Consider the following 27,032-nt stretch of genomic DNA (forward strand, 5'->3'; position numbering starts at 1 on the left):
TTTAACTGTATTCTAATATGTGGCCTAGTGGTTAGCTGATCCAATCATTTAGCAACCATTTAGTAAATATTTACCATGCCTGGGGCATTATGTGAGACAACTGTAAATAACTATAGGAACAAGATTTTGTCAGAATAGATACAAGGTAATCTTAAAGGGGATGCATTAGCAGTGGAGTGGTAGATGGAGGGGAACAGGGAGCTTTTGCAAGATTTCCATTATATAAGGTGATGATCATAACATTGAATTTTACTCTTTCTTTACCTTCTATTGTGCTTTACATGGAATTATTCATATTAGAGCTTCTTTGTCATTCACTCATTCTAATATTGCTATTAACATCTGTATCTACCAGATTGACAGAAGTTAATAACTGTGTTTGAATTTCTACTGAATGTGTTAAAAACTCATTGTGATCTGCTATTAGTTTAATGTTCATTATATTCTTTAATTTTAAAAAACAAATTGAGTGACTTCATTTTGGTTTTACATGATAAAAAATTTTAGTTGAATTTTGACAATTTGGGAAGAAAATAAAAAACAATTTCATAGCATCTGTAAATCTTAATTCTACAGCTGCAGCATCGGGTAATGAAAACATACAGCCACCACCTTTAGCTTATAAGAAATGGGGTCTCCAGGATATTGATACCATAATTGATCATGCAAGTATTGGTAAGCATTAATATCTGAATTTTTAAAAATTACTTTAGTAGTATTTATCTAGAAGTTCTATGGATACCAAAAAAGATAAAAGAACTTTTAGTCTAATGGGGAGGACAACATGTGAGTTATTATATAAGATATATACAAAGTAAGTAGAAGATACTTTCAAAAGGGAAGGGTTTAGCACCTGAATATTACTGAATTAAGGCCTTTTATGGAAAATAGTATGTAAGCTGAGTCGTGAAAAAGTCTGGAAAGTTTAGCGATAAGATAAGGAGGCCTAGCTGTCCCGGTGTGAAGAATACAAGAACAAAGACCAAAAGATGGGAACTGAAGTTTTATATGTGAGAAACAGCAAGAAGACCAGTCACCAGAGCTGGATCATAAAAGAGTATGAAGGGGAATAAATGGAAAAGAAAATTGGAAAAAGGAGAAAAGAACAAGTTATGAAAGTCTTTAAATGCCAAACAAAGAATTTTACATTTGATCCTAATTTAGGGAGGCTGGGGTTTATTGAGGACAATAGTGACAAGTTTCTTCTACACTTTAGAGAAATCACTGGCAGCTAAGAGGAGCATGGATTAGAATTAAGGCAGGGAGAATGGTTAAAAGATAATTGTAATAGTTTAGTCAAGAGGTGATACAGACTGAGTAGAGAGAAGGGCACATAAAAAAAGTTATAAAGCTAGAAATGACAAGATTGGCTAAAGATTGGATATCTTTTGGGATGAGTGAGAGTGAAGAGTTAAGAATGACACTTAGATTATGAGTCTTTGTTACTGGGAAGATAATGGTGCCATTGATACCAATGACAGTAATAGGGAAATTGAGAAGAGGGCAGGATTTTGGGGGAAAAATAATGAAATTCTGTCTTGTCTATAAGACATTTGAGTTCTAGATGTTTAAGAAATAATGAGTAGTGACCATGAGTAATTAACGAGAAGAAACTATGGTCCTCTGTGGAAAGATAAATGCCATGTTCTTAGTTAAAAATTAATAGATTGAGCAGTTATGCAAGGTTGCATAACTTCATGTGTAAAATAATGGAGAGCAAGATGTTAAACATCTGATTTGTGCCATTACTATACTTTAAAAAAAAATGTTATATATGATAGTTGACTTGTCTATTTACTAGTTAACCTTATTTTTCCACAGAAATATTTATTTATTTATTTATATTATAGCTTTTTATTTACAAGATATATGCATGGGTAATTTTACAGCATTGACGATTGAAAAACCAACTTTTCCCCTCCTTCCCCTCACCCCTTCCCCCAGATGACAGGTTGACCAATTCATGTTAAATATGTTAAAGCATAAGTTAAATACAATAAATATATATACATGTCCAAACAGTTATTTTGCTGTACAAAAATAATCAGACTTTGAAATAGTGTACAATTAGCCTGTGAAGGAAATCAAAAATGCAGGCAGATAAAAATAGAGGGATTGGGAATTCTATGTAGTGGTTCATAGTCATCTCCCAGAGTTCTTTTCCTGGGTGTAGCTGATTCAATTCATTACTGCTCTAATGGAAATGATTTGGTTCATCTCATTGTTGAAGAGGGCCATGTCCATCAGAATCGGTCATCATAGTATTGTTGTTGAAGTATATAATGATCTCCTGGTCCTGCTTATTTCACTCAGCATCAATTCATGTAAGTCTCTCCAGACCTTTCTGAAATCATCCTGTTGGTCATTTCTTACAGAGCAATAATATACCACAATTTATTCGGCCATTCTCCAGTTGATAGGCATCCACTCAGTTTCCAGTTTCTGGCCATTACAAAGAGGGCTGCCACAAACATTCTTACACATACAGGTCCCTTTCCCTGCTTTAAAATCTATTTGGGATATAAGCCCAATAGTAACACTGTTGGATCAAAGGTTTGATAACTTTGGGATATAAGCCTAGTAGTAACACTGCTGGATCAAAGGGTATGCACAGTTTGATAACTTTTTGAGCATAGTTCCAAATTGCTCTCCAGAATGGCTGGATGTATTCATAGTTCCACCAACAATGTATTAGTTTCTACATCCCCTCCAATATTTCACATTATCTTTCCCTGTCATTCTAGCCAATCTGACAGGTGGGTATCCATAGAAATATTTAAACCTGTGGATAGTTCATTCTCTCAAATATAGTCTTCAAACTAAATTTCTGTTTTTAAAATTGCACTAAGTAAATTTGAATTTGTAATTGCTGTCTAATAAGAAGTGATGCAAAGCATTAATAATAGTAAATTAAGGACTTTTGGATAGCTATTAAAAAAAACTTGAAGTTTAATTACAATTTTGAAATATAATTTTGTTAGAACCTTTTAATTGTGTTTATAAGATTTTTTTATTATCCTTTCCTTCCCTCCTTCCCTTTATGTTCCCATTCTCTCTTCAAAAAAAGATTAATGCCATTTGAATTCCTTCAGACAAAGATTTGTTTGAATAGATTTGAGTATTCAGCAGGAAGAAAATTGGGGGGAAAGTAATATGCCTTCTAAATTTTCCTATTATTGTTTTTTTCCTCCTATTATTTTTAAAGGGACCAGTCACCCAGTGATCTTCCTAGTCACCAGGCTTACATTTTCAGGGTCTTCCTTGATTCTCCACTCTCATTTTCCCCATGTATCCAAGCTGTATACAGCTTGATTCCTTATCCTTTCAGTTTAGTCTTAAGACTAAAAGTAGAATCTGTTAGTCTAGGCTCTGGTCTCTAAGGTATATGTTTATTAGTGGTTATTTACACAATATACATATACATTCACAAGATAAACTTATCTAATAACTATTAAATTGCTATTTTGACTTATACATTGTAAGATTTCACTGGAAAGTTTTAGTTATTCTGTATGTATTTGCTAAGTTGGTAGTGCTTCATTTTATTTTTGCCTAAGTAGCAGCATTTTCAACATCTTGATTTCTACTGATTAAAGTAGTCTTCTCTGATTAAAGAGTTAGCTTGAGATCACATTTTTTATTTCAGGGATTACAATTGGCATATTTTTATTTTATATTTGGCATGTTTGGGAACGATTTAAAGCTTTGAAGGACCATTTTTAATGCTATGATCCAGGTGGTATCCAGCCTTTAAATTCACCACTACTGTGCCTAGTAGATATGGATCAAGTTTATGAAAAAAATATCAAATAATGAATACACTGTTGTAGACCTAAAAATAAAATTTATTTTACAGGCCTGAATTAGACATGCTTATTAGTTTTGGAAGTAGACCAACTTTGAACTTGTTGGGCAGTTTGAAGATTGTCTTATATGTGTTAATTGGCTAAATCAAAGATACCTCCAAAAGGTAGATTGTGACCTACCTCATGGATTTAAATGTGGTTGGCTATCCTTGTACTCATGTTGAGTTAGGGGGAACAAACACAATCCAACCAAGAGCAATGTTCCTTTTCCCTTTTTCAGCAAGGGATGGTGAACTACTTTTGATATGCTAAATACTTTGGAAGTAAAAAATCACTTATTCATTAAAAATGGGGCAGGTAAGTGGTTCAATGGATAGAGTACCAGCTCTGAAGTCAGGAGGACCTGAGTTCAAATGTGACCTTAGACATTTAACACTCCCTAGCTGTGTGACCCTGGGCAAGTCACTTAACCCCACTTTCCTCAGCAAAAAATATAATAAATTTTAAAAAGGGGCAGCTAGGTGTCACAGTGGATAGAGCATCAGCCCTGAAGTCAGGAAGACCTGAATTCAATCTGGTCTCAGACACTTCTTAGCTGTGTAACCCTGGGCAAGTCACTTAATCCCAAATGCCTCAGCAAAAAAAAAAAAAAAAAGTTAAGGATTCCTGATTTATAGAATAGTTTATTTTAATTTTTGCTTACATGACTATTTTTGACATAGTTCTTAGAATCAGGAAAGATGGATGACTAATGTTAATGTGTAGTAATCCTTTCAACATTTTTAGAATATTTTATTGATTGTCTTTTTTGGTAACAAAACTTGTTAAATAAATAGAAACATAACTAACACTTAAAAGAACCTTTTAAATAAATCTTTAAAGTAAAACTAAGTACAAATTTAGGATTAAAATAGCTAGAAACAGATTTTAAACATATTTTAGTTCAGCCTGCTCATTTTACAGGAAGGAAATATATCCAGAGGCTTGTCATTTTCCCAAAGTCATAGCTAGTAAGTAGTAGAGCCCAGATTCAAATCAGGGTATTTTTGATCTTAGATTTACTCATTTTTTTACCTTGCCTTTTCTGCCTTGCCTTTTACCATATTTAAAAATAAACCTTAACTAAAAATTTAGCAGCCTAAAGTAACATTGCTTCATATTTAATGCTATTATTTTGTCATAGGAATCATGACACTATCTCCATTTGATCAAATGAAAACTGCTTCCAATATAGGTGGATTTAATGCAGCAATAAAAAATAGTCCACCTGCAATGTCTCAGTATATTACTGTTGGGTCAAATCCATTTACTGGTTTCTTCTATGCTTTAGAGGTATGTATTCCATAAATGGTAATGATTAAGTAGCATATTTTTAACCCTTCTTCTTCTTTCCTATTTTTATATGTGCATAGAAATTTCTAAATTATTATGTTTTAAAATTTTACTTTTACTTCAAATGTTCTTGTTTCCTATTTTAAAATAAAATGTTTCAAAATTATTTTTAAGCAATATACTTTTAAAGGTTAATTTTTATTTTACAACTGAAGAGTTTGTGTGTCATGTAATATGCTTGATAGAAAATTTAAGTTAAACTCAAGAAACTCTTTGACAGCAACTTCACTAATTGACATTATCAGATAGGTTTTGGTTTAAAGATTCGTTTAGAGAACTGCTTTTTTATCTTATTGACATCCTTGGTGTTTCATGGACCACATTTGTTTTTAAGTGTATTTTTAATTACAAGTGTATTCTTAACTGTCTGATTGCTGTGTTAAGATATGCTAATGAAAATCATTCAGAGCATCAATCAACAGGAAATTTGTTGTATATTTTTCTTTTAATAAACTCTGAAAAACACATAAACTTTAAAATTCATTTTGAAAATAGGAAGAAAATTTCTTATAGACCTAAAATTGAATGTGATGTCTTTTCTTCAGAACTATATATACTTGAAATGCTTATTTTTATAATTTCAGTATTCTAAGTTAGTATGATTGTGTGCCATACTTTCTCCCCAAATCTGATACCTAAGTAAAATTTATAATTATGCTTTTCATAGATTAAAATTTAGTTGTATTACAGACAAAAATAGCTTTGCCCCCAAAAAGATGCCAGTGAATCTGATGCTGTCACATAGCTCATTTCAAGGTAACAAATACAGATTTCTCCTGCATACCTGTTCAGAAAAACCACATTCATCCCTATTTTGAGTACCTTTGAACATAGGGATTTCACTTTAAAGTTCATTAGATCTCCCTTGCTCCTCTCCCATGTCTTAGAAATTATAGTTATCCAGTAGATGTGGTAGATGGGAAGGGATCTTGGGAAGAATTTTATTTCTAGGCATTAATACTTTGTCCCATACCTCATGCTTTATTTTTCACTTGTAGAGAAATGACAGTACTGACTTGTTTGAAACTTCAGAGACTGTGAGGTTCATTGTCATGGGTTGGACTGATAGGTGACATGGAATAGTGGTTTTCTAGTTTCATCTAGGGAGTGGAGTAAGAGAAGAAGCAGAAAGAAAGTAATATATCTGTGTGACTCTCTGACTAAGCTTTCTATAGTTGCCATTTTTAGCTTCTCTACCTTTGTGAGTTTTTTCCAATGATGTTTTGCATTTGCAATGAGAGACTAAGGTTATTTTGGTTAGTTTTAGAAAAAAAAAAAGAGATTTCTAGGTCAGTGGTTGCTATATTGGTAATATTTGTAATTATAATTTCCCTTTCATGATATTTTAGGGATACATTTTATATTCTTAGTAATCTGGTCAGAGTAACAAACTTTTCATATATTTAAAAGAAGTGATTAGTTTAGAATATGTTTTCAACTCTAAACAACATTTCTAGCAACACTAGAGATATAATATAATAGAAATAACACTAGAGATAGAGTAAAATTTTCAATGAGGAAACTTCCTTTTCCCCTACAACTTAAAGAATTGCCTGTGGCATCAAGGGATTAATGTCTTGATTTGCGAATCTCACATCTAATGCTTTGACAGAAGCAGTACTTGAACAGCAGGGTTAAAAGAAGTTATTGTATTTTGAAAAACTTATCTACCCCAATTATTTAGTAATGATGCTAATACACTTTAAGATTTCATTGCTTTTTCCTCCAAATCTCAGTTGGAAAAACACTTAACAGTTTTTGATGTCCTCAAATTTCTGATGGCTAACTTGTATGTCCTTATGTCATTTGTATTTTTTATTGCCTTGGGAGTTATACCTCAATTTTATTATCTTCCCAAGTAAATAGACAATAAGCTTTAAGGCATTTGAAAGACAGAACATGTGTTGTGAGAGTAAATTTTCTGAAGAGCAAATTCTCGCTCCTTTAACTTCTGTACATTGCTTCTTTTTTTAAGATTGTTAAAATTTTGATTTAAAGTTCAGATTTGGTCCACTTTTCTCATGTAAAAAATAACCTCAAAATTCCCTAACTTTTCATGTAGATATTATAAGATCTAGTGTAGTGTAGATGATAAATTTAATACTGCTTTTAAAAAATAAAAAAAAATTAAGTTTGGAAGGGGGGAAAAGTAGGTTATTTCCTGATACTCTTAAAAAAGTAAATTTTATTTTGGAAATTAGATTCCCTCTTAAAATTATAATTGTATCTTTGGGTGAATTGTATGTTTTTGTTAGAGTAGACTTTTCTACTCTTCCAAAAACTCTTTGAATTAAAATTCTCTCTGTTGACTAATTTTTTAATGTAAGGATGGTTATCTTTTTTCTTAGGTTTAAAAATTATGTTCTTTTGTTATTTCCTTAGGGAAGTTCACAGCCATTGCTGTCGCATGTTGCTTTAGCAGTTGCGAGTAAACTGACTTCTGCTTTATTTAATGCTGCCAGGTAATGGGATTAAAAACAACTTCAGCTATACTTAGCTTTTTTTTTTTAATTTAGAATTTTATTATCTGCATTTTAATGTTTTAGAATCACTAGTGTTAATCTCAGTTCATTTTGTTTCAAGTGGCTGGCTTGGTTGGAAGAGTAAGCATGAAGAGGAAGCTGTTCAAAAGCAGAAACCAAAAGTTGAACCAGCTACACCATTAGCTGTAAGGCAAGTCTGATGTGTAGTTTTTAAAAATAATAGTTATAAGTTCAATTTGACTGTTGAATTTTGTAATTTTTTCAAATTCCTACACATTTATCATTGGTTGTCCTTCAGTCTGTTTAGTCTTTGAGCTATTAGAATACCAATGGAATTTACTTTTTTCCTCTCCTAATTGTAATGTAAAATGAGTTCAGTAAAAACTGTTGAATTTCTTTCTTTAAAAAGTTACAATAGCATGTCATTAAGAGAAATAACATAGCCTTGGAGTTAGGAAGACCTGAGTTCTATCTAGTCTTGTCTATGATTCATCTGTATGACAATCCACTTTGATCCAGAAACTCTGAAAACTGTAAGGTATAATTAAAGTTATCGATTTGCATTGGTAGAGCTTTCTTATTAGGAGTAGACCTGAAACAATGCAGATAGCTACTTTGGATAAGCTCTAATTAATTTTTAAAATATTAATAATAGAATCAAAGCAAAGTGATCAAAATATATGAACATGCATCAGTCAGCTTGTGTTGATCTGGAATACATTGATAATATTACAGAATAGTCTGTGTATTTTTGCTTCTTTTAAAAAATTTTCTACTCACTATTGAGTGAATTTAAAGTAGAGTCAGGAAAGAAAACAATTAAATTTCTCTTTAGTTGATCTTTGTGAACTATTATTTAAAGTTTATTAAGTATATCAATTTTGAACCAGGAAAGATACAAGATAAATTAATGAAATATTTATTAATTACCTGAAATATGAAAGGTTCTCTGATAGGAACTCCTGCTAAAATTGTGTATCCTATTTGACCTGCTTCTTTCACAGGACTTTTTTTTTTTTGTGGAAAGGACTTTGTAAATCTTAAAACATTAGAGAAATGTAAAATGATAATTGTGACCCCCAATATAGCTAATAACATAGATTTTCTCTCAGGGAGTTTACAGCCTAAAGGGAAAGATGGTAATGTACTAGATTGTAATGGAAGAAGTATAAAATTTGAGAAAATAAGGCAAAGTACTTTGAACAATTCACTTAAGAGAAAGGAATGGTGAAGGGAAAAACTTCATGGAGGAGATGGTACCAGAATTGGGCCTTGAAGGAATGGAGGGATTTCTGCAGCTAGATATTGTCAGAGCAGATCTATTCTAAACATAGAAGACTGTGAACAGATGCAGAGATCTGAGAGAGAATAACAAGAACAGAAGTTGAAGGATAGTTTAGTTGGGATAAGAGATGAAATTAGGAAACTAAATTGGAGCTAGTTCATGGAGAGGCTTGGATTCTGGGACTAAGAATTCCTACTTTATTCAATGGACAAGGTGGAGGAGGAGGAGGAAGAAGGAGCAAATAAGACAGAAGGCACAGCCAGACTTCTCAGGAAACAAAACATTTGTGACAAAGTTTATGCATTAACATTCACATGCTTTACTCTTCGGAGAGCACTCAGTCCCTTACTTAGAGATATATTCTTAAATGATATGTAAATCTGATAAGAATAGCGATTAGCTTTCCAGATCTTTAGCAAATTCAAAGGGAGGAGAAACTATTGACAGATAGGCATACTGGTAACTAAAGGAAATGAAAACTAGCAGCATGAAAATAAGGAAGAAAAACAAAAAAGGTAGTAGACACATGAATATAAAAAGCATAACAACCTAGTGTCATTTTATATACATAAATAAGCCACAATAGTGGATGAGTGTAAAATAATTAATGTTGGGGCAGCTAGTGGCATAGTGGATAGAGTACCAGCCCTGAAATCAGGAGAACCTGAGTTCAAATCTTGGCTCAGACACTTAATACTTCCTAGCTGTATTACTGTGGGCAAGTGACTTAACCCCAATTGCCTGGGGGGGTGAGGGGGAGGGGCGAGGAAGGGGGAATGGGGGGGATATTAGGATCAACTAATATTGATCCTAAATCATCAACCAAAAAAGAAGGATAAAATGTTTTCATTCAGTTTTATTTTTAAAAATCAAAGAAGTTGTATCTAGGATAACTGTAACCTATTTAACATGTTAACAGGTATTTAACATGCTAAATGTATAGATGCTTGCCATCTGGGGGTGGGGGTGGAGGGAGGGAGGGGAAAAATCAGAACAGAAGTGAGTGCAAGGGATAATGTTGTAAAAAATTGCCCTGGCATGGATTCTGTCAATAAAAAATTATTAAAAATCAAAGAAGTGAAACTACATCTTAGAAAGATTTTAACTCAGATATAAATAAATAGTTTGTTGTTTAAAAGGTAAATTCTCAGTTATTTTGAAAATCCATCTACTCAGAATGGCTTATTTTCTTATTCTAGATAGCCAATTTATAACCCCAAAGTTTTAATTAGAAAACATTCATGTTTGATCAGCCCAGAAAAATTAACATTAATCTGAAGCAAGTTTCATTTTTTAAAACTTGAAACAAATGCACTCTTTTGTTTATATGTGTAATGATTTTTCCTGCTTGACAAGATTGTGATATGTTTTTGTGTTTTCTTTTTAATATCAGATTTGGACTTCCTGATTCAAGGCGTCATGGTGAAAGCATATGTCTCTCTCCGTGTAACACACTAGCAGCAGTAACTGATGATTTTGGCAGAGTTATCTTATTAGATGTGGCAAGGGGACTTGCAATTCGCATGTGGAAAGGTACTACTGTGGATAAATCTAGGAACTTCTTTCTTTTCTCTGTTTGAATAGATATTTTCTCTTTCCCCCAACTAACTAAAACATTTTATAATAAGTTTGAAAATACTTTGTTGTATTTTAATTTTGATTTTACTTCAAAGATAAACATGGTAATCACTGTAGAAATGAAATATTATTGGATCTATTTTTCCATAGCTTAACTATATGTAATAAATGGATATTCTATACATCTTATAATTATATCAATTCATAAATTTCCTTCACCAATGAAGATTGCAACTTAATCATATATAAACATATACTCTTACACAATGTAGAAAGAACATTGGACTCAGAAGAACCTGAATTAAAGTCCTACTTCCTACGTATACTAAATGTACAACTATAGGCAAATCAATTAACCTTCTACTGCCCCTTGACAACAAAAGAGTACTTGATTTACATCAATGGAGGGGATTTTTCAACTAATTAAATCAAAACTAAAATATTAACTTACCCAATTCTTTCAATTGATAGTATGCTAGCCAATCTTTTTTAAAGTCAATTATAGTTAATCCAATCCTGCTGCTGTGTCATTCACAGAACTAGAAGAAAATCTTTGTTTTGCTAGTGCAGGAAAACCTTACACTAATATAAATCACAACCCAATTTAACTGTGTTAGACAGTTGCCTGAATCTCAGAGAGGTTAAGTAAATTTTGCAGCATCATACTATGAGTTCATGAATGTCAGAGATTTAAGTTTGAACATTAATTCTCCCTAACTTGAACTCTAGCACTGTATTCATTTTGTCATGCCTCCCTGCCATACTATATAGATAGACACAGATATATATATACACACACACTCTAGTAGTCACTTAAACACTTATTAAATTAAATTGATTTGCGTTGAGTAAAATCATACTTTATAGACCAAAATCAAGTTTTATCCTTTTGTTTATTCATTCTGGGTAGCATCTAACTTAACAGATGGCAGACAAACATAAGAAATACTTGTTTCCCTTTTCCTTTTATTGAGTTTTATTGAAAACATTTCCATAATTCAGTTTTTGTTTCAACAGCCTTTTATATAAAATCTGGTTTAAAAAAAAAAAACCAAGCTTCTAAGTAGTATTATATCCATTAGTTCTCTCTGTCTTTAGACATCCTTCAAAAAAGTTCAATAGATTAGTGAGAGTATCTACTATGGGTAAGGCCCTATGAGGTACATAAAGTTGTGTAAGATAAGATTTCTGTCTTCTGAAAGCTTTATGTGTAGAAAAGAGATAGCTTTCTTATATTTATAGCTTACTATAGTATGACTAGATAGATAGATATCATTTATCAAGAGCTTACTATTTGTCAGGAAATATTGGTGATATAGATTGATTGGTTTATAGGGTTGGTGATTCAGATGAAGCAAACAAAACAGTTTCTGTCCTCAAGGAGTTAATAGCTAACAGGGGAAAGACAACATATAAAGGGAAGCTAAAAAGTGGGAGTGAAGTGCCATGTGCAGTGGCATGGTTTGGATCTGGTAACTAGAAAGTAAGGTGGAAGCATGATCAAGGCAAAGTACATACATTAGAGTCTGGGATTAAAGCAATATGGTTTAGAGCTAATAGCCAAGAATGCCATATTGTTGTTTAGTCATTTCGGTCATGTTTGACCCCTTGTGACCCCATTTGGGCTTTTCTTTGTTAAGATACTGGAGTGATTTATCTTTTCCTTCTTTAGTTCATTTTACAGATAAGTAAATTGAGGCAAACAGGGTTAAATGATTTGCCCAGGGTCATACAGCTGGTAAATATATAAGGCCAGATTTGAACTTGAAAAGATGGATCTTCCTGACACCAGGCCCTACACACTACTATCACTTAACTGTTCAAGAATGCTATAAGAGCAATAGAAGTTAATAGAAGCTCAAAAGAAAGAGTTTCTAGGTCAAAGGGAAATAGTGGGCCACTATTGACTAAGACAAGTAGCAGTCTGTTGAAACTCCCAAAACTCCCAACAAGAAACAAATTGAAAGATTGACATTTGGGCCAGGAATTTGCAGAACTCAGACCAGAGTAGTGAACAAACTTCCCCCTGGATTACGCTAATTTGAATGCCCTGAAAGCTTGCAGGGCTCCACATGAAGCTGTGAAAGTGGCAAATAGACATAAGAAGACAGAAATTCAGGCCAAACATCTCCTTCGGAAGAGTACCAAGCCCACATTAATGTAGCTCAGATTAACATAAAGTCCAAAGTCAAGAAGGAAACTGATACAATATGTAAACAAAAGTCGAACTTGAAAATATAGAGCTATTATGGTGATAAGGAAACAAATAACATAAATACAGAAAAATGCTTTGAAAATGTTTACAAACAAAACAAAAATGTGAAAATAATATGCTTCGATCTATTAGCAAAAGAATCAAGTAATAACAAAATAAAATGTCCTGATATCTTAGAACCAGAGAACAAATAGAATATGCCAATCACCTCTTGAAAGATATACCAAAAGAAAAAAAAGAAAGATATATCAAAATGAAATCTCCTAGAATATTATAGCCAAAATCTAAAACTCCTATATCAAGGTAAAGTACTATAATCAATCAGAAAGAAAGATTTCAAATATCAAGGAGCTCAGAATCAGGATCACATTTGATTTAGCACTCACCTTTGTAAAAAAAAAGAAAAAAGGCAAAAGACTTAGAATATGATATTTTAGAAGAAAAGGAATCTAGTTTTATAGCCAACAAAACTGAGTGTAATTGGAGGGAAATGAATCTTTAGTGAAATAGAACGTTGAGACATTACTGATGAAAAGACCAAAACTGAGTAGAAAATTTGAAACTAGTCAAAAGAGGCATAAAGAACTAAAAACTCCATGTCCCTCAACTGATTCTTATGCGATAGGAACTTGAGGCTCTTTACCAACTTGATCAACTCATTCTATACCCTCATGGATGTAACTTCTAAAAGGGTGGAACCCAAAACTAAACACAGCTCCACATTGGTCTTACCAGGATAAAGTACAATAGGACTGTCACAGACACATAGCTTTTCTTAGTGTAGCTAGGTACCGTTCACTTTTCTGGCTGATAAGTCAACAGAGAGAAAGATAAGTTTGGGTTCTTAGGCAAGGTTACAGGGATGATGTTATATTTCAGCTGGCCCTTAACATATGTAGAAAGAAGAGTTAAATTATGAAGATTCATAGAATCAAAGTTAGAAAGATCATTTATTCAGTATTTCTTGTAGTGCAGGAATCTTCGGCATCTTTGTCTTTTTTATAAAATCATTAAATTTTTAATAAATTTTAATAGAGGAAGAATCATTAAATAAAACTGTGGAAACCAGTACATTTAGATAAAATTATTTCATCTCTTCTTATTTCTCTAAGGCTACCGTGATGCCCAAATTGGATGGATCCAAATTGTAGAGGACCTTCATGAAAGAGAATCAGAAAAAATGGATTTGTCTCCTTTTGGAAGTACACAAGGTCCAAGCAGAGTCGCTCAATTTCTTGTGATCTATGCTCCAAGGAGAGGGATTCTGGAAGTGTGGAGCACTCAACAGGGCCCTAGAGTGGGAGCTTTTAATGTGGGGAAACATTGTAGGTGGGTAACACAATTTATTTTCTTATTAAACAAAAAGAAAAGATTAGTTTTAAATTAAGAAATAAACTACAATTATCTCTTTCACATTGCAACTTTCTCCATAGTGGTTTTGATATGAGACTGGTTAGCATAAGAAATTGAATAGGAATTTGGGGGAGAGTTTTGTGGAAGGCTGCAGCCATGTGAAAGTCAACAGACAACACAGAGCCCATGACCAGTACTTAACCCAAGGTACTATAAACACATCATAAAAGAAAGAGGAAAAATTCAAACTTCTTTTCTGGTACAAAGAGAGGGCCAAAAAATTTTACACCTATTTTCCAAATCATGGGAATGCTGTGCCCCTCTGGTGTGGAAGGCATAGCTGTATTTACAAGTTCCTTGAGATAAGAAATGATGTTAATTCTTTAATACAGAATTTTTAGTCTTTAGAAGATGATTGGTTGTCTTCACTGACATTTTAAGGTGTGGCATATGTGAGATACCATGACCAGAAGCTACTGCTGCTGTCTCTTACTTTTTCCTTCACCTCCCCCCGCCCTCCCCCCCCCCCCCCATTTGAATGACAGTTTGTTGTGTATCAGTAATTGGAATTCCATTGAAATATCTATAGTATTTATGAACAGAACGATTATTTCCAGCCATGCTGCTTTGATCATGACTTGCTGGAATATCTTTCTTCCTTTCTTTCAACTGATTTTTTTTTTTATTAAAGTTTTTTATTTTTCAAAACATATGCATGGATAATTCTGTAATGTCGACCCTTGTGTTTCCATCTCTCCCCCACTTCTCCCACTCCCTCCCCTAGATGGCAAGTATGTTTAGCATGGTAGAAATATATGTTAAATCAAATATATGCATACATATTTATACAATTATTTTGCTGCACAAGAAAAATCAAATCAGACCTGAAAAAAATGAGAAAGAAAATAAAATGCAAGCAAACAACAACAAAAAGAGTGAAAATGCTCTGTTATGACATACTTAGTTCTTATAGTCCTCTCTGTGTGTGTGCAAATGGCTCTCTTCATCACAAGATTATTGGAACTGGTTTGAATCATCTCATTGTTAAAGAGAGCCACGTCCATCAGAATTGATCATCATATAATCTTGTTGTTGCCATGTATAGTGATCTCCTGGTTCTACTCATTTCACTTAGCATCAGTTCATGTAAGTTTCTCCAGGCTTCTCTGAAATCTTTCTCCTGATTGTTTCTTAAAGAACAATAATATTCCATAACATTCATACACCATAACTTAATGAGTCTTTCTTCAACTGATGGACATCCACTCAGTTTCCAGTTTCTTGCCATTTCAAAAAGAGCTGCTACAAACATTTTTTGTACATGTGGGTCCCTTGATGGAATAACTTTTCAATACAAAAAGTTTATATTGAGCACTTTTTGTAATAGGTAGCCCCCAATTTTTGTGACATTCTTTTCTACTCTGTTGGTGTCCAGTAACCATTTGACAGGTTAATTACAGAATAGCCAAGAAGGCAAACATGGCTATTTTCATAGAACTGATTCAAATTTACCTTCATTTATTAAGTTACCTAGAGTAGTGAGAGTTTTAATGACTTGCCTAGGGCTATACAGCTAATATAAATCATAAGTTGCAAAGAAAGCACCAACTGCATTGTTAAAGGTCATTTCCTTAATCATAGGTCCAGTTCATTTCCTTTACCTTAGTCTCTTTTTTCTGTTCTTCGGTTTCATGAATGCTAAAATGCAATGAGATTCTCAAAGGATTGAAATATTATTAGGCATCCAATAACCAGAATAGATTATGTGCCAAGCACTGTGCTAGGTATTGTGAATATAAATATAAAAAGAAAGTTAGTTCTGTTACTCAAGGTGATTACAGTCTAATGAGGGAAGGCAACATATGAAAGAAACTGAAAAGCAGTATGGTTGGGAGTGGGTAAGGAGTAAGAATCCACACCATAGAATGATAGGAAGACCTAGAGTGGGGACAGCCTAGAGTAGAGTGGAGATGCAGCTGGCTGAGGCTTCCTTCTCAATATGGAGCTTCTGGGAAGAAGAGACATCTGATTTCTAGGATGACGAGGTTTCTGTGGCATAGTAGAGAAAGACCAGAGTCAGGAGTTCAGCTTAAAGAAGAATGGAGAAATGTTTCAGAATCACTGAATTCCAGAGCTGGAAGACAGCCTTAGGTTTTCTTAAAATGTAGGTCTGACCATGTGATCCCCTTGCTCCAGGTGTTCACTTGTAGCTCCATGATCAAATATAAAGTTTTTTTTTGTCATTTGAATTTCTTCACAACCTAACCCTTTCTACTTTTCCAGTCTTATATTCAATACTTTCATACAAAGTGTAATTTAGCCATGCTGCTGTTTGCTATTATTCAAATATTGTATTCTATTTCCTCTCTCCATGCCTTTGTATTGGCTGTGTCTTAGGCTTGAAATGTTTTTCTACCTCACCTCTTCCCCCTTAGAATTCTTGGCTTCTTCAAGACTGCTCAAATGCTGCCCTCAGCAGATCTTTCCTGATTTTTCCTTCTACTAGAGCTTTTCTGCTCTGAGGTTACTTTATTTTACTCTGTAACTTCCTAGTTGTCTTCACACCTGTGAATCTGCTTTTGGCCTGTCATTCTCATCTCCTTCCTTCTAGAATTTTGGGTTGGTCTAGTAGAGGAACTTTTGCCTTATCTTCCTTTTTACCCCCCTAAAAATCTTTTTTCATTTTATTTGACACAGTTATATACACATATACATACATGTACATGTAAAACTCATACCATACATCCTTACCTTCCAAAAAAACCCTTAGATTCTGCCTTGGATCTGATGGTGAAATTTTTCTTACCTTTCAGAGAGCCCAGATTTCCAAGTTTCTTCTTAACCATCTCTGCAGTGTGCTGCTAATTGTATCTCCCCCCCCCCCTTTTTTTTTAAAGCACTTTTTATGTGTTTCCCCCATTTTAAGGTATACTCCTTGAGGGCACAAACTTGATTGTGTTTGTATCCTCAACATATCCAGAGCTTAATAAATGCTTGTTCTATCCATTTATCTGACTGTTCATCTCATGTATATACCTATTTATTTTCAGGTTTCTCCTATTAGTGAGCGCCTTGAGGGCAGACACTGTTTTGACTCTTTTTTTTTTTCTTTTTTGTATCTGAACAAAATACTTCAGATGTATTCTCACCAGGTCAGACTACTGTAGGACTATCATCTCCTTTTTTGGATGCTATTACTTTTGTCTTATTGTTTTATTTCTAATAATGTTAATTCTGTTGTCTGCCATGTCATGATGTTGACTCTTTGAGCTACTAGGCCGCTAAAACTTCCAGGCATCATTTTACATCTGCCTTTCAGAGATTACCCCTGTACTCTCAGAAATTTATAGAATTTAGCCTTTGAAAAAAGTCATCTGGTCCACCACCTCCCAAAGTCTCTTTTTAAATACTATTCACCTCTTTATTTCTCACAATATACCCGGCATTTATTGGACTACCATGCTTCCGTGCTGGCTCCTTTCTTCCCATTCCCATTTAGCTTTCTTTTGTGTGTTGTCTTCTCCTATTTGATCATAAGCTCCTTGCGGCAAGGAACTTTCTTTTCTTCTTTGAGATCCCAGCACTTAGCACAGTGTTTGTCACATAATAAGTATATACTTAGTGTTTACTGACTCATTCCTTCATCTTGTATTTGAAAAACATGAAATCCAGGCAAATGAGTCAAGGTCACATGGCTATCATGTGTTAAAATCCATATTATAAAACTCTACTTTTAACTGTTGTTGATAACATACTATATTCAGGGGAAATTGTCTATTTATATGGAAAAGCTGATTGCATATTTAATTGAATTTTGCCTATTTCTTTTTTAATTTTTTTCTTTCATGAAAAGCAGGTCCCTGTTAGTTGAATCCTGATAGCTCATTTTTTCTGATTTTAATCAGTAATTGTAGAATTGATTGATGCTTCTAAATAAGTATTTTCTCAGATATCCCTAATTCTAACAAAAGTATACTTTGGCAATATTTCCTTTCTCCAATGTATTTACAATATTGGTATGTGATTTCTGTAGGTTACTGTATCCTGGTTATAAAATAATGGGCTTAAATAATGTTACCAGTCAGAGTTGGCAGCCACAAACTTATCAGATCTGTCTTGTTGATCCTGTGTCTGGAAGCATAAAAACAGTTAATGTTCCTTTCCATTTAGCTCTAAGGTAAGGTTTATTATCTTATTGAATATGCCTCTACAAACTCTTTTTTCTAAGTCCACAAAGAGCAATTTTTTTCAGATTTAATTGTTATCTTTAATAATAGCATACAAAAAGTTTAAAAAAAAAAAGGAAAAAAAAAAACTTTAAATCTTTTAGAAGTAGATAGGAACCTTCATCTTTCTCCATTTTAAAGTAAGCATTTACTGTTTTAAGCGATAAGAAGAGTGAACGAGCCAAGGACCTGCACTTAGTGAAGAAACTAGGAACTTTACTGAAAATGAAAACACCAAATCTCGGTAAGTATCCTTAAATAAAAATCATAGTTTTGAATATTTTGGGTCATTTAAAAATCAGTAATAGAGTCTAAGAAATACATTCCAAAACCTTAATAATTTGTACACACAGCTTAGAATTTATCTGTAAAATTGAATTGACCTATATTTGCACATTTGGAGGGTTTTTTAATAAATTGAAAGATAATGAATAATCTAAAAACTTATGGAATAGTTTATGTAATATGGATGTTTGCAAAATTTTCATATTTTTAAATTTATTTAATTGTTTTCAGATTTAATTGAAGCTGAAGTAAAAGAATTAATTCTTGATATTAAGTATCCTGCAACCAAAAAACAGGTAAATATGTACTCACACATCTTTGATAAAAATCATCTCCTTTTTTTGTATCTGCACATTCTGCATATTTCACTCTGAACCACGGCTTGTTCTGTTCTTTTTCCATTCACTTCTTCATGTGTGTAAACTATGTTGCTCAAATTCATTGAGTTTGTTATTTCAACCTTCTTCCTGAAATTTTCATTGTTTCTCAGTTTTCAAATTTTAAGTGGTTAATCTAACAGATTTACTCAAGTATTAATGTATAATGGTATATTAATGGGAGAGGAAACAAACATGCACCTTAACTCTTGTGCTTTATATCTTTAGTGATAATGAAAATTTTGGAAGTAAGAGAAATTAGTCTTGCCTGGGCAGCTAGTTGGTTTATTTGGGTGTTAGGCCTGGAGTCAGCCAGATTTAAATTCAAATGTGGCCCCAGATTCTAGCCTGTATGTCCTTGGCCAAGTCACAGAGGTTACTCTGCCTGAGTTTTCTCTACTATAGAACGGGAATAAGTATAACACTCATTTCATAAAGAATTGTGAAGTTAAATGAAATATTTGTAAACTATTTAGCAAAGAACTTGGCACATAGCAAGTACTTAATAAATGTTTATTTCTTTCCCTCCCTGCTCCCCACTATTCCTATTTAATGTGGCCTATGAATCTAATCAATTGTAATTGGTTTCCATGATTAAAATCCCTCTCCATTTCAGTCCAAACTCCATTAAGCTAAGAAAGTGATTGTTTTGAAGTATAGATCTATGTTCCCCTGCCCTTTAATGAGTTATTGGCTCACTATTATAACCAGGAACAAATAGAAATTTCTTTGGCATTTAAGCTCTTCATAACCTGAATCCTCTCAACCTTTCTAGGCTTCTTGGACCTTGTTCTCTTCCATGCCTTACTGTTGCAGTTCCATGAACAAGATATCCCATCTCCTTTTTCCATTCCTTAACATTAGCTGTACTCCACTTCTACAATGTTTACTAACTCCTTCAACTAATAAATATTCCACTTCTGTAAGATGCTTTCTTGATCTCCTTAATAGTTAATGCTTTGGGGGCAGCTAGGTAGTGCAGTGGATAGAACACCAGCCCTGAAGTCAGGAGGGACCTGAGTTCAAATCTACTCTCAGACACTTAACACTTCTTAGCTATGTGACCCTGGCAAGTCACTTAACCCCAGTTGCCTTAACAAAGAAAACAAAACCAAAAACAGTTAATGCTTTCCTCTCCAAGAATACCTTCTATCTCCTCTTTATAAATCTTGCATTTTCCTAGTTGTTTACATATCTCCCCTTTTAGAATATAAGCTCCTTGAAGGCAGTGACTGGGTTTTTGCTTTTCTTTGTATCCCCAGGACTTAACATAGTTCCTAGCATATAGTAAGTGCTTAATAAATGCTTGTTGACTTGACTAGCTGGTCATGTAAGAATGTAACAATCAATATTTAAATGTAAACTTGTGTCAATATTTTTCTTACTGTCATGATAGTAACTATTGTTTATTTACCTTTATTCCATTAGCAGCATGGTTAAATATTTTTCTCTGTTTTTCTTCCATGCTAGCTCCTTCTCTTTATTTTACACCTCAGCCTTTATTTTGTTGTTTGACCTTCAGATTTGTGCTTGTATTTTAATATAGTGTGATGCAAAATTTACTTGTATAAAATGTTTCATGTGAACATCAGCAATTTAATAAATTAATCTGTGATACTTTTTAAATTATTGATGTTCATATGAAATGTTTAATATTTAAGTTGGTTTTACCTTTAAATTTCAGTATTCAGAAAATGTATCCCTAAATATAATGAAATGAAGATAATGGATTTTCTGGCTTCTTGTCATTCAGTTGCTGAATTTCTTTCTTTGCCTAGGCTTTGGAAAGCATTTTAGCAAGTGAGCGTTTACCATTTTCCTGCCTTAGAAACATCACTCAGACTTTGTTGGACACTTTAACAAATCAAGGTAAAATGACAGTTCACATTAACGAAAGATAATGATCATATCACTGCTACAATCCAGCTATTTAAGAGCTTGGACATTCAAAATATGATTGTATGCTTTTAATTATAGAGAGATGTTAAATGCTTCTCTTAATGATTATGATAATGAAGGTTATTTAAATGAGAAAATGAACATAAATGTGTTTCAAATTTTAAAAATTATTATACTTTTTTATTTTTATAAAGTTTATATCTTGACTTCCTATGAGTAATTGTTAATTTTTTCCTAATTGATATAATTGGGAAGATTATAATTTGATATATATTCCTGTAATTTAGTAGAAAAATGAAGTATATTTACATTTAATAATAAACATTTTTTTAAATGCCTACTCTGTTCATAGTACTATTCTAGGCACTTGGGGAGAACTTAAAAAGTATAGATAAAACTTCTGTTTACAAATAAACTTGTCTTTTTCCACCATAGAGTTTATCTTCTAGTTGAAGTATAAGGTACATTCACCAATAATTATAATGCACAGTAATGTGCAGTCTTGTAGGACTATGTTAATGGAATCTCTGTACTTTTAGCATGAGGGAAATAGTAGTTGGTCATTTATAGAAAGCAAGGCCGTCCTCCATGTTGTTTTCCTAATTTAGTTTTATTTCATGAAATAAGAAGAAGAATTGTATAGAGGGTAAGTGCTCTGAATATAAATGTGGTCTGTGAAAAGAAGATAAATTGTACTGTGAATGGAAAGATGATACTTATAACCCACAATCCACATTTACATATACTTTGAGTTGCCTTTCTACTAATAGTAATAGTTGCTAAACCATCTAATTTTCTTTGTGATCATTTTCATATATTTTTACTATGTATATTGATTTTGGAATAGGTCAATGGATTTTTTTGTTTGTATAAAGCTAAAACTAGCTTGTACAGGAACAGAAAATGTGACTGCATAATTGTTAGTACTATCCCTAAGTTAAAAAGAGCCTATATTAGGCTTTCTCATAAAATCACTATTGTATTTAAAATTATCCCTGGTATAATTTGTCCTTATAACTAGTGGTGCCCTAATAGTTATTTCTAGGCTTTGTTTTTTCAACTTAATTGCATATAAATTCCATAGCTTAAAGTATAGGTTTTTAAAGGTACCATAAAGAGTGGGTTAGATATTTAACATGTATTGGTCAACCTGCCATCTGAGAGAAGGGGTGGGGGGAAGGAGGAAAAAAGTTGGAACAAAAGGATTTGCAACTGTCTATGCTGAAAAATTACTTAGACATATATCTTGTAATTAAAAAGCTATAATTAAAAAAAAATACAGACCCAAAAAAAAAAAAAAGAGTGGTTTAGGATATTCTCCATCACATCACTTTTATCTTAAATTTTTTTCCTGAATTTGTTTCTTATCCTGAATTAATATCCAAAGCTAACTTTTAGAATGAACTTCCCTGGTAAATTTAAATTATCTTTTTTTTTTAATTTTATTTTTACTTTTAAGAAATTTATTATTGTTCAAAATAGGTGTGCCTACAATTAATTTTTGTGCTCAGTAAAAATTTTGTATTTCCTTTGACAAAAACCTAAACTGTAGCTAAGTCTTCTATTGTCATGAAATAGATTAGTCATCATTGAAAGTTCAAAACTAAATTACTCTTTTAATTGAAGTTTTGAATGAGACCCTTAAATATATTTCAAAGGTAAAAAGTTCAACTTTATCATGCTTGAAGACAAATTACTTAGAATTAGAATGTTTTTAAGTTTTGTTGTTGGTTGCTCTTTTTTTAAAAAAAAAATAAACATGTTAAAAACTGTTTTCTTCAACATTATGTTTAAAATAAAAATGTTGAAAAATACTAGAGATAATTCTTAATTTTATTAAAAAGAAAAATCTAGTCATCTCATCTTCTGTTGAATTCATTTAAAACAATTCATTATTCAAAGTAACTACCACAATATTAGAAGGAAGTAAAAGAAATTGAATATTTCTCAGGAAGTATGTCAAGGACTAAAGATAGAAAATGGTGTTCTTGTTTGGAGCCAGTCAGCTATTTGTACATTATTTTTTAAATCTTTCTTAATATGTAAATCACAGAATGAAAAACTTTTTTCAATCTATTATTTAAACTAATAATTTCTTTAATGTTTTTCTTTGTAAACTTGTAGTAGAAATCGTTTTCAACTTAAGTAAGTAGGATACTTGGGCTGAGAAAAATCTTTTCTTTTTTATCTACCATGGTTAAAACACTATAATATATTCAATCAGTAAATATTTATTAAGTTCCTACTGTGTTCTAGGCACTCTTAGGATATAATTACCAAAAACCAAAGCAAACCCTAATTTTGAGGGGTTTACGTTCAAATGGGGAAAACAACAAGAGCATACAAATGAATAAATGAGCAAATAAACAAATAGCAAATATATAATAAATAAATATAAATTAAGTGCAAATTTATTGAAAACAAGTAGTTTGGGAGAGAGGGGATTGTTAGAGAGATTATGATAAGCTTCATGTAGAAGACGATCCTTAAACTGTGTCTTAAAGGAAGAGGGGAGCTCCTATGAGACAGAGTATATTCTAGACATATGAGATTTCCAGTGCAAAGGCTTGGAGACACAACATGGTTGTTATATGTGTTTGGGCTGTAGGACTCAGTAGAATAATATCTGGTAAGCTTGGAAATATCGGATGAGACCAGTTTATTAAGGGGTTTTAAAAACTAAATAGAAGAATTAATATTTTATTCTAGAGTCAATGAATCACTCCAATTGATTAGGTTGGAGAGATAATCATGTTGTTACTTAAGGAAAATTATAAACTATAGTATATCAAAGAATCATGGAATGTAATATTAAAAGATTTAATTAGCATGAAGATTTTAATACATTTGTTAAATATAGTTATTTAATTTGATTTTCCCTCCAATGCTTTAGAGCTTGAATGTGTTGATGAAGGACTGCTCCAGTTTTGTGACAGCAAGCTTAAATTACTCCATCTTTATGAGTCAGTCAATAAACTGAATTCGCTTGGGTTGTGTTCAGACACATCATTCTCCAATAATGTGAGTAATCCCAAAATGTAGCTGTGTAGGAAGATTTAATTCATAGATGCTAAGACAATATAGGAGGTTATCCTGTATCTTTTGAAAGTGGTAAAAGTAGAAACTGTGAACTACTTTATTTTTCTTTAAAAGAAGAGCATAAGCTAGCCTTATTCTTTTGTGATTCTTATGTGATTGCTTTGGGTATGTATGTATTATTATTAATCCATTTTTTCTTCTCAATGAACCTTTTACCTTTCTTAAGTTCAGTGAATAAGGTTACTTGTTGAAATCTAGCTTCCTCTGAGAGGTTTCTTGAATAAAATAGGTTAGCATCACCATATTTGCACAATTTTAATATCTTTGAAAGATACAGGAAAAACTTGGCTTTGAGGAATTTAAAAAAAAACTAGTTTTCTTAATATTTTTTAAAATGAAAATTCATCCTATTTGTTCTGTTGGGTATTATTTTGAATTCAGTTTTGCAAAATAGATCGCTGTAAATAAATGTTTTAAACTTTTGATTTCCCTGTTGTTGGAAAATACTCCATAATATTTGCTGTAAACTGATATTTTTACTTGACTTTTTTTTATCAACCAAAAAAGTATTTATCAGGAACACATTTACTGTGTGACAGGCATTGGACTAATTTTAATAGATTTATTTTTTTCCTTTCCATAGACTTAAAAATAAATTGAGTTTTCCTTAAAATGAAGTATAGAGTAGTGACCCTCAACTTTGTCTGCCCCGGATTCCTCTGTGAAAACTTTGTACATTTTATCAACCTGTCAAAAGAGGTATCATGAAAATGAATTTATTAAGGTTTGTGAAGTCATTGATCCTTTTAATATTTTTGCATTAAAACAATTAGTAAACCTCCATGTTATGGAATCAACCCTGGTTTTGAAGTATATCTCTTTTCTTAAAGGGAAAAGAGACTTACTGAACAAGAGAAACTCACTTTCATAGAAACAAACCATCTACTAAATCATTGATCTTTTATCTTTGATATCACTGGTGAACTTGTTTTGCTCTTTGCTTGAATGCTGTAGTATTTTTATTGATACATAGTGCCTGTCATTAGAAATTGCAAGGCCATTTCTTCATTATCTTGAATTATGTGTTGATACTAGCAATAATGTATAGTATGGAAAAGAATCATCATATTTCAGTGGTTTCTACATTTTTACCTAGAAATATCATAGATGCTTCACTATGTATGTATGTGTGTGTGTGTGTGTATGACAAGTGTATATATACTTGTCATAAAATGAAAAACTAAATTTCTTAAAAATTAACTATTACTTATTGATTACTTGTTGTAGTAATTGACTTTTCAGGTTCTATAGGGAATAAATAATTCTTTGCTTTGATACTTCAATGAATGTGTAATTTCATCAATACAGTTAGTCCCTCTATCTATAAGATGCAATCTATTTATGCTTTTTCATCAATGTTATTTTTGCCTGTGATCATCTATAACTTTTTCCAGGGGCCTACATACGCATTTCCTAGAACTCTTAAAAAATGTGGGGTTTTTTTAATCTTTTAAAAAATTCTTTATAAAACAAAGCAAAACATTGTCATGTGCCCAACAGAAAACATCAGGATTCAAAATATATAACGATAAATTTCCATTTCAAGAAAGTATATATAATAATAAAAGAATTTATTTTCATGAGTATCCACCTTTTCTTTGCTTCCTTGTTAGTTATTCTTTTGTTTGCTGCTGAGCACTCTTTTTTCCCCTTTCATCTCCCTCCATCTCCCCCAAGTAAGCTACAGTGAAGCATAGATATATTTATACACACATACATACATACACACACACACACACACACATCCTATATATATATATACATATACATATATATATATATATACACACACATACCCACATATATATGCATATGCATTTACATATATAAACATGCACCCTAAAACAATAAAAATATGGCTGATATATAATGTAAGATTTCTCTCTTGATTGAATTTTTAAAGTTTGACTTTGTCTAAGATCAGTGATTACTAGCTCTTTTTTTTTTTAAATTCTACTCTTGATCCTTGTTACAGCATTTTTGTATATCTCTTTTATTTCTTCTCTCTCATAACTCCTCTACTTTACTTCTTCTCTTTAACTTGCCTTGCTATTATTTAATCTCCTCTTATGCATAGATTTCTTTTTTATTTTCTCCCCCCATTTTTTACTCTTTATCACATTCTCATTAATCTACATACCTTATTCCACTCCTATTAATCTAAACACCCTTCTGTATCTTCACTTATCTTATGTCTTTCCCCTTCCCACTTTATCCCTTTCCCATTAATCTACACACCTTGTCCCATTATCTCCACCTTATTCTATTCCTGTCTTCCCAACCCCTGCCCCCACCCCTTGGCCATCCTTCTCCCTTATTTCTTTGTAGATTCTGGAGGGTGCTATAATCTTCATAGTATATATGTAGTGTTGCCTATTTAATTCATTACCAATGTGAGTAGGCTTTCAGAACTATGAACCTTCCTCTCCTCTCTAATGCTTTTGTGTCTGTTCTTCCTCTGCACCTCATTTGTATAACATAATTACTATTTTTACCTTTTCTTAGATAGTTTTCCTTTTAAAGAGTCATATCATACTCAACTTTACCCCAATCTTTCTTTTGAGCTACTCAGTTACTGGTGTAAGTATTAAACTTGTGGTAAACAATTCCATGTAAATACATAAACAGTTTATCCATATTAAGATCCTTGAAATTGGGGCAGCTAGATGGCACAGTAGATAGAGCACCAGCCCTGAAGTCAGGAGGACCTGAGTTCAAATCTGGCCTCAGATACTTAATATCTCCTAGCTGTGTGACCCTGGACAAGTCACTTAACTCCAATTGCTTCAGCAAAAAAAATAATAATAATAATAAAATAAAAAAAGATCCTTGAAATTGATCCTTTGACATTGACTTTTATATGTTAAATTTTCTATTAAGTTCTAGTTTGGTTGAAAGAAAGACCTGAAAATCTGCAAATTCATTGAATGTCCATTTATTTTTCTTTCATGGACACTATACCACCCTGAGTTCCTGTGCTGTGCCTGCCTTCAGCTGCCTTTTCCCACATTACCCTTTTACCCCTGTGCCCAAT

The 27,032-nt window shown here is 32.4% G+C and overlaps 1 protein-coding gene across 1 annotated transcript in view; it reads left to right on the top strand.

The window, feature by feature from the left end:
- RAB3GAP2 (RAB3 GTPase activating non-catalytic protein subunit 2) overlaps positions 1-27,032 on the top strand; it is a 126,654-nt gene that overhangs the window by 57,449 nt on the left and 42,173 nt on the right. The window contains exons 9-19 of the mRNA XM_051998255.1: positions 577-675; positions 4,990-5,138; positions 7,581-7,660; positions 7,782-7,871; positions 10,360-10,499; positions 13,872-14,088; positions 18,146-18,289; positions 18,500-18,582; positions 18,855-18,919; positions 20,779-20,869; positions 23,793-23,920. Coding sequence (XP_051854215.1) covers positions 577-675; positions 4,990-5,138; positions 7,581-7,660; positions 7,782-7,871; positions 10,360-10,499; positions 13,872-14,088; positions 18,146-18,289; positions 18,500-18,582; positions 18,855-18,919; positions 20,779-20,869; positions 23,793-23,920 — 1,286 coding nt within the window. The remainder of the gene's footprint in view (positions 1-576; positions 676-4,989; positions 5,139-7,580; positions 7,661-7,781; positions 7,872-10,359; positions 10,500-13,871; positions 14,089-18,145; positions 18,290-18,499; positions 18,583-18,854; positions 18,920-20,778; positions 20,870-23,792; positions 23,921-27,032) is intronic.

Source organism: Antechinus flavipes, chromosome 4 (assembly GCF_016432865.1).
Source record: "Antechinus flavipes isolate AdamAnt ecotype Samford, QLD, Australia chromosome 4, AdamAnt_v2, whole genome shotgun sequence".
Classification (NCBI taxonomy): domain Eukaryota; kingdom Metazoa; phylum Chordata; class Mammalia; order Dasyuromorphia; family Dasyuridae; genus Antechinus; species Antechinus flavipes.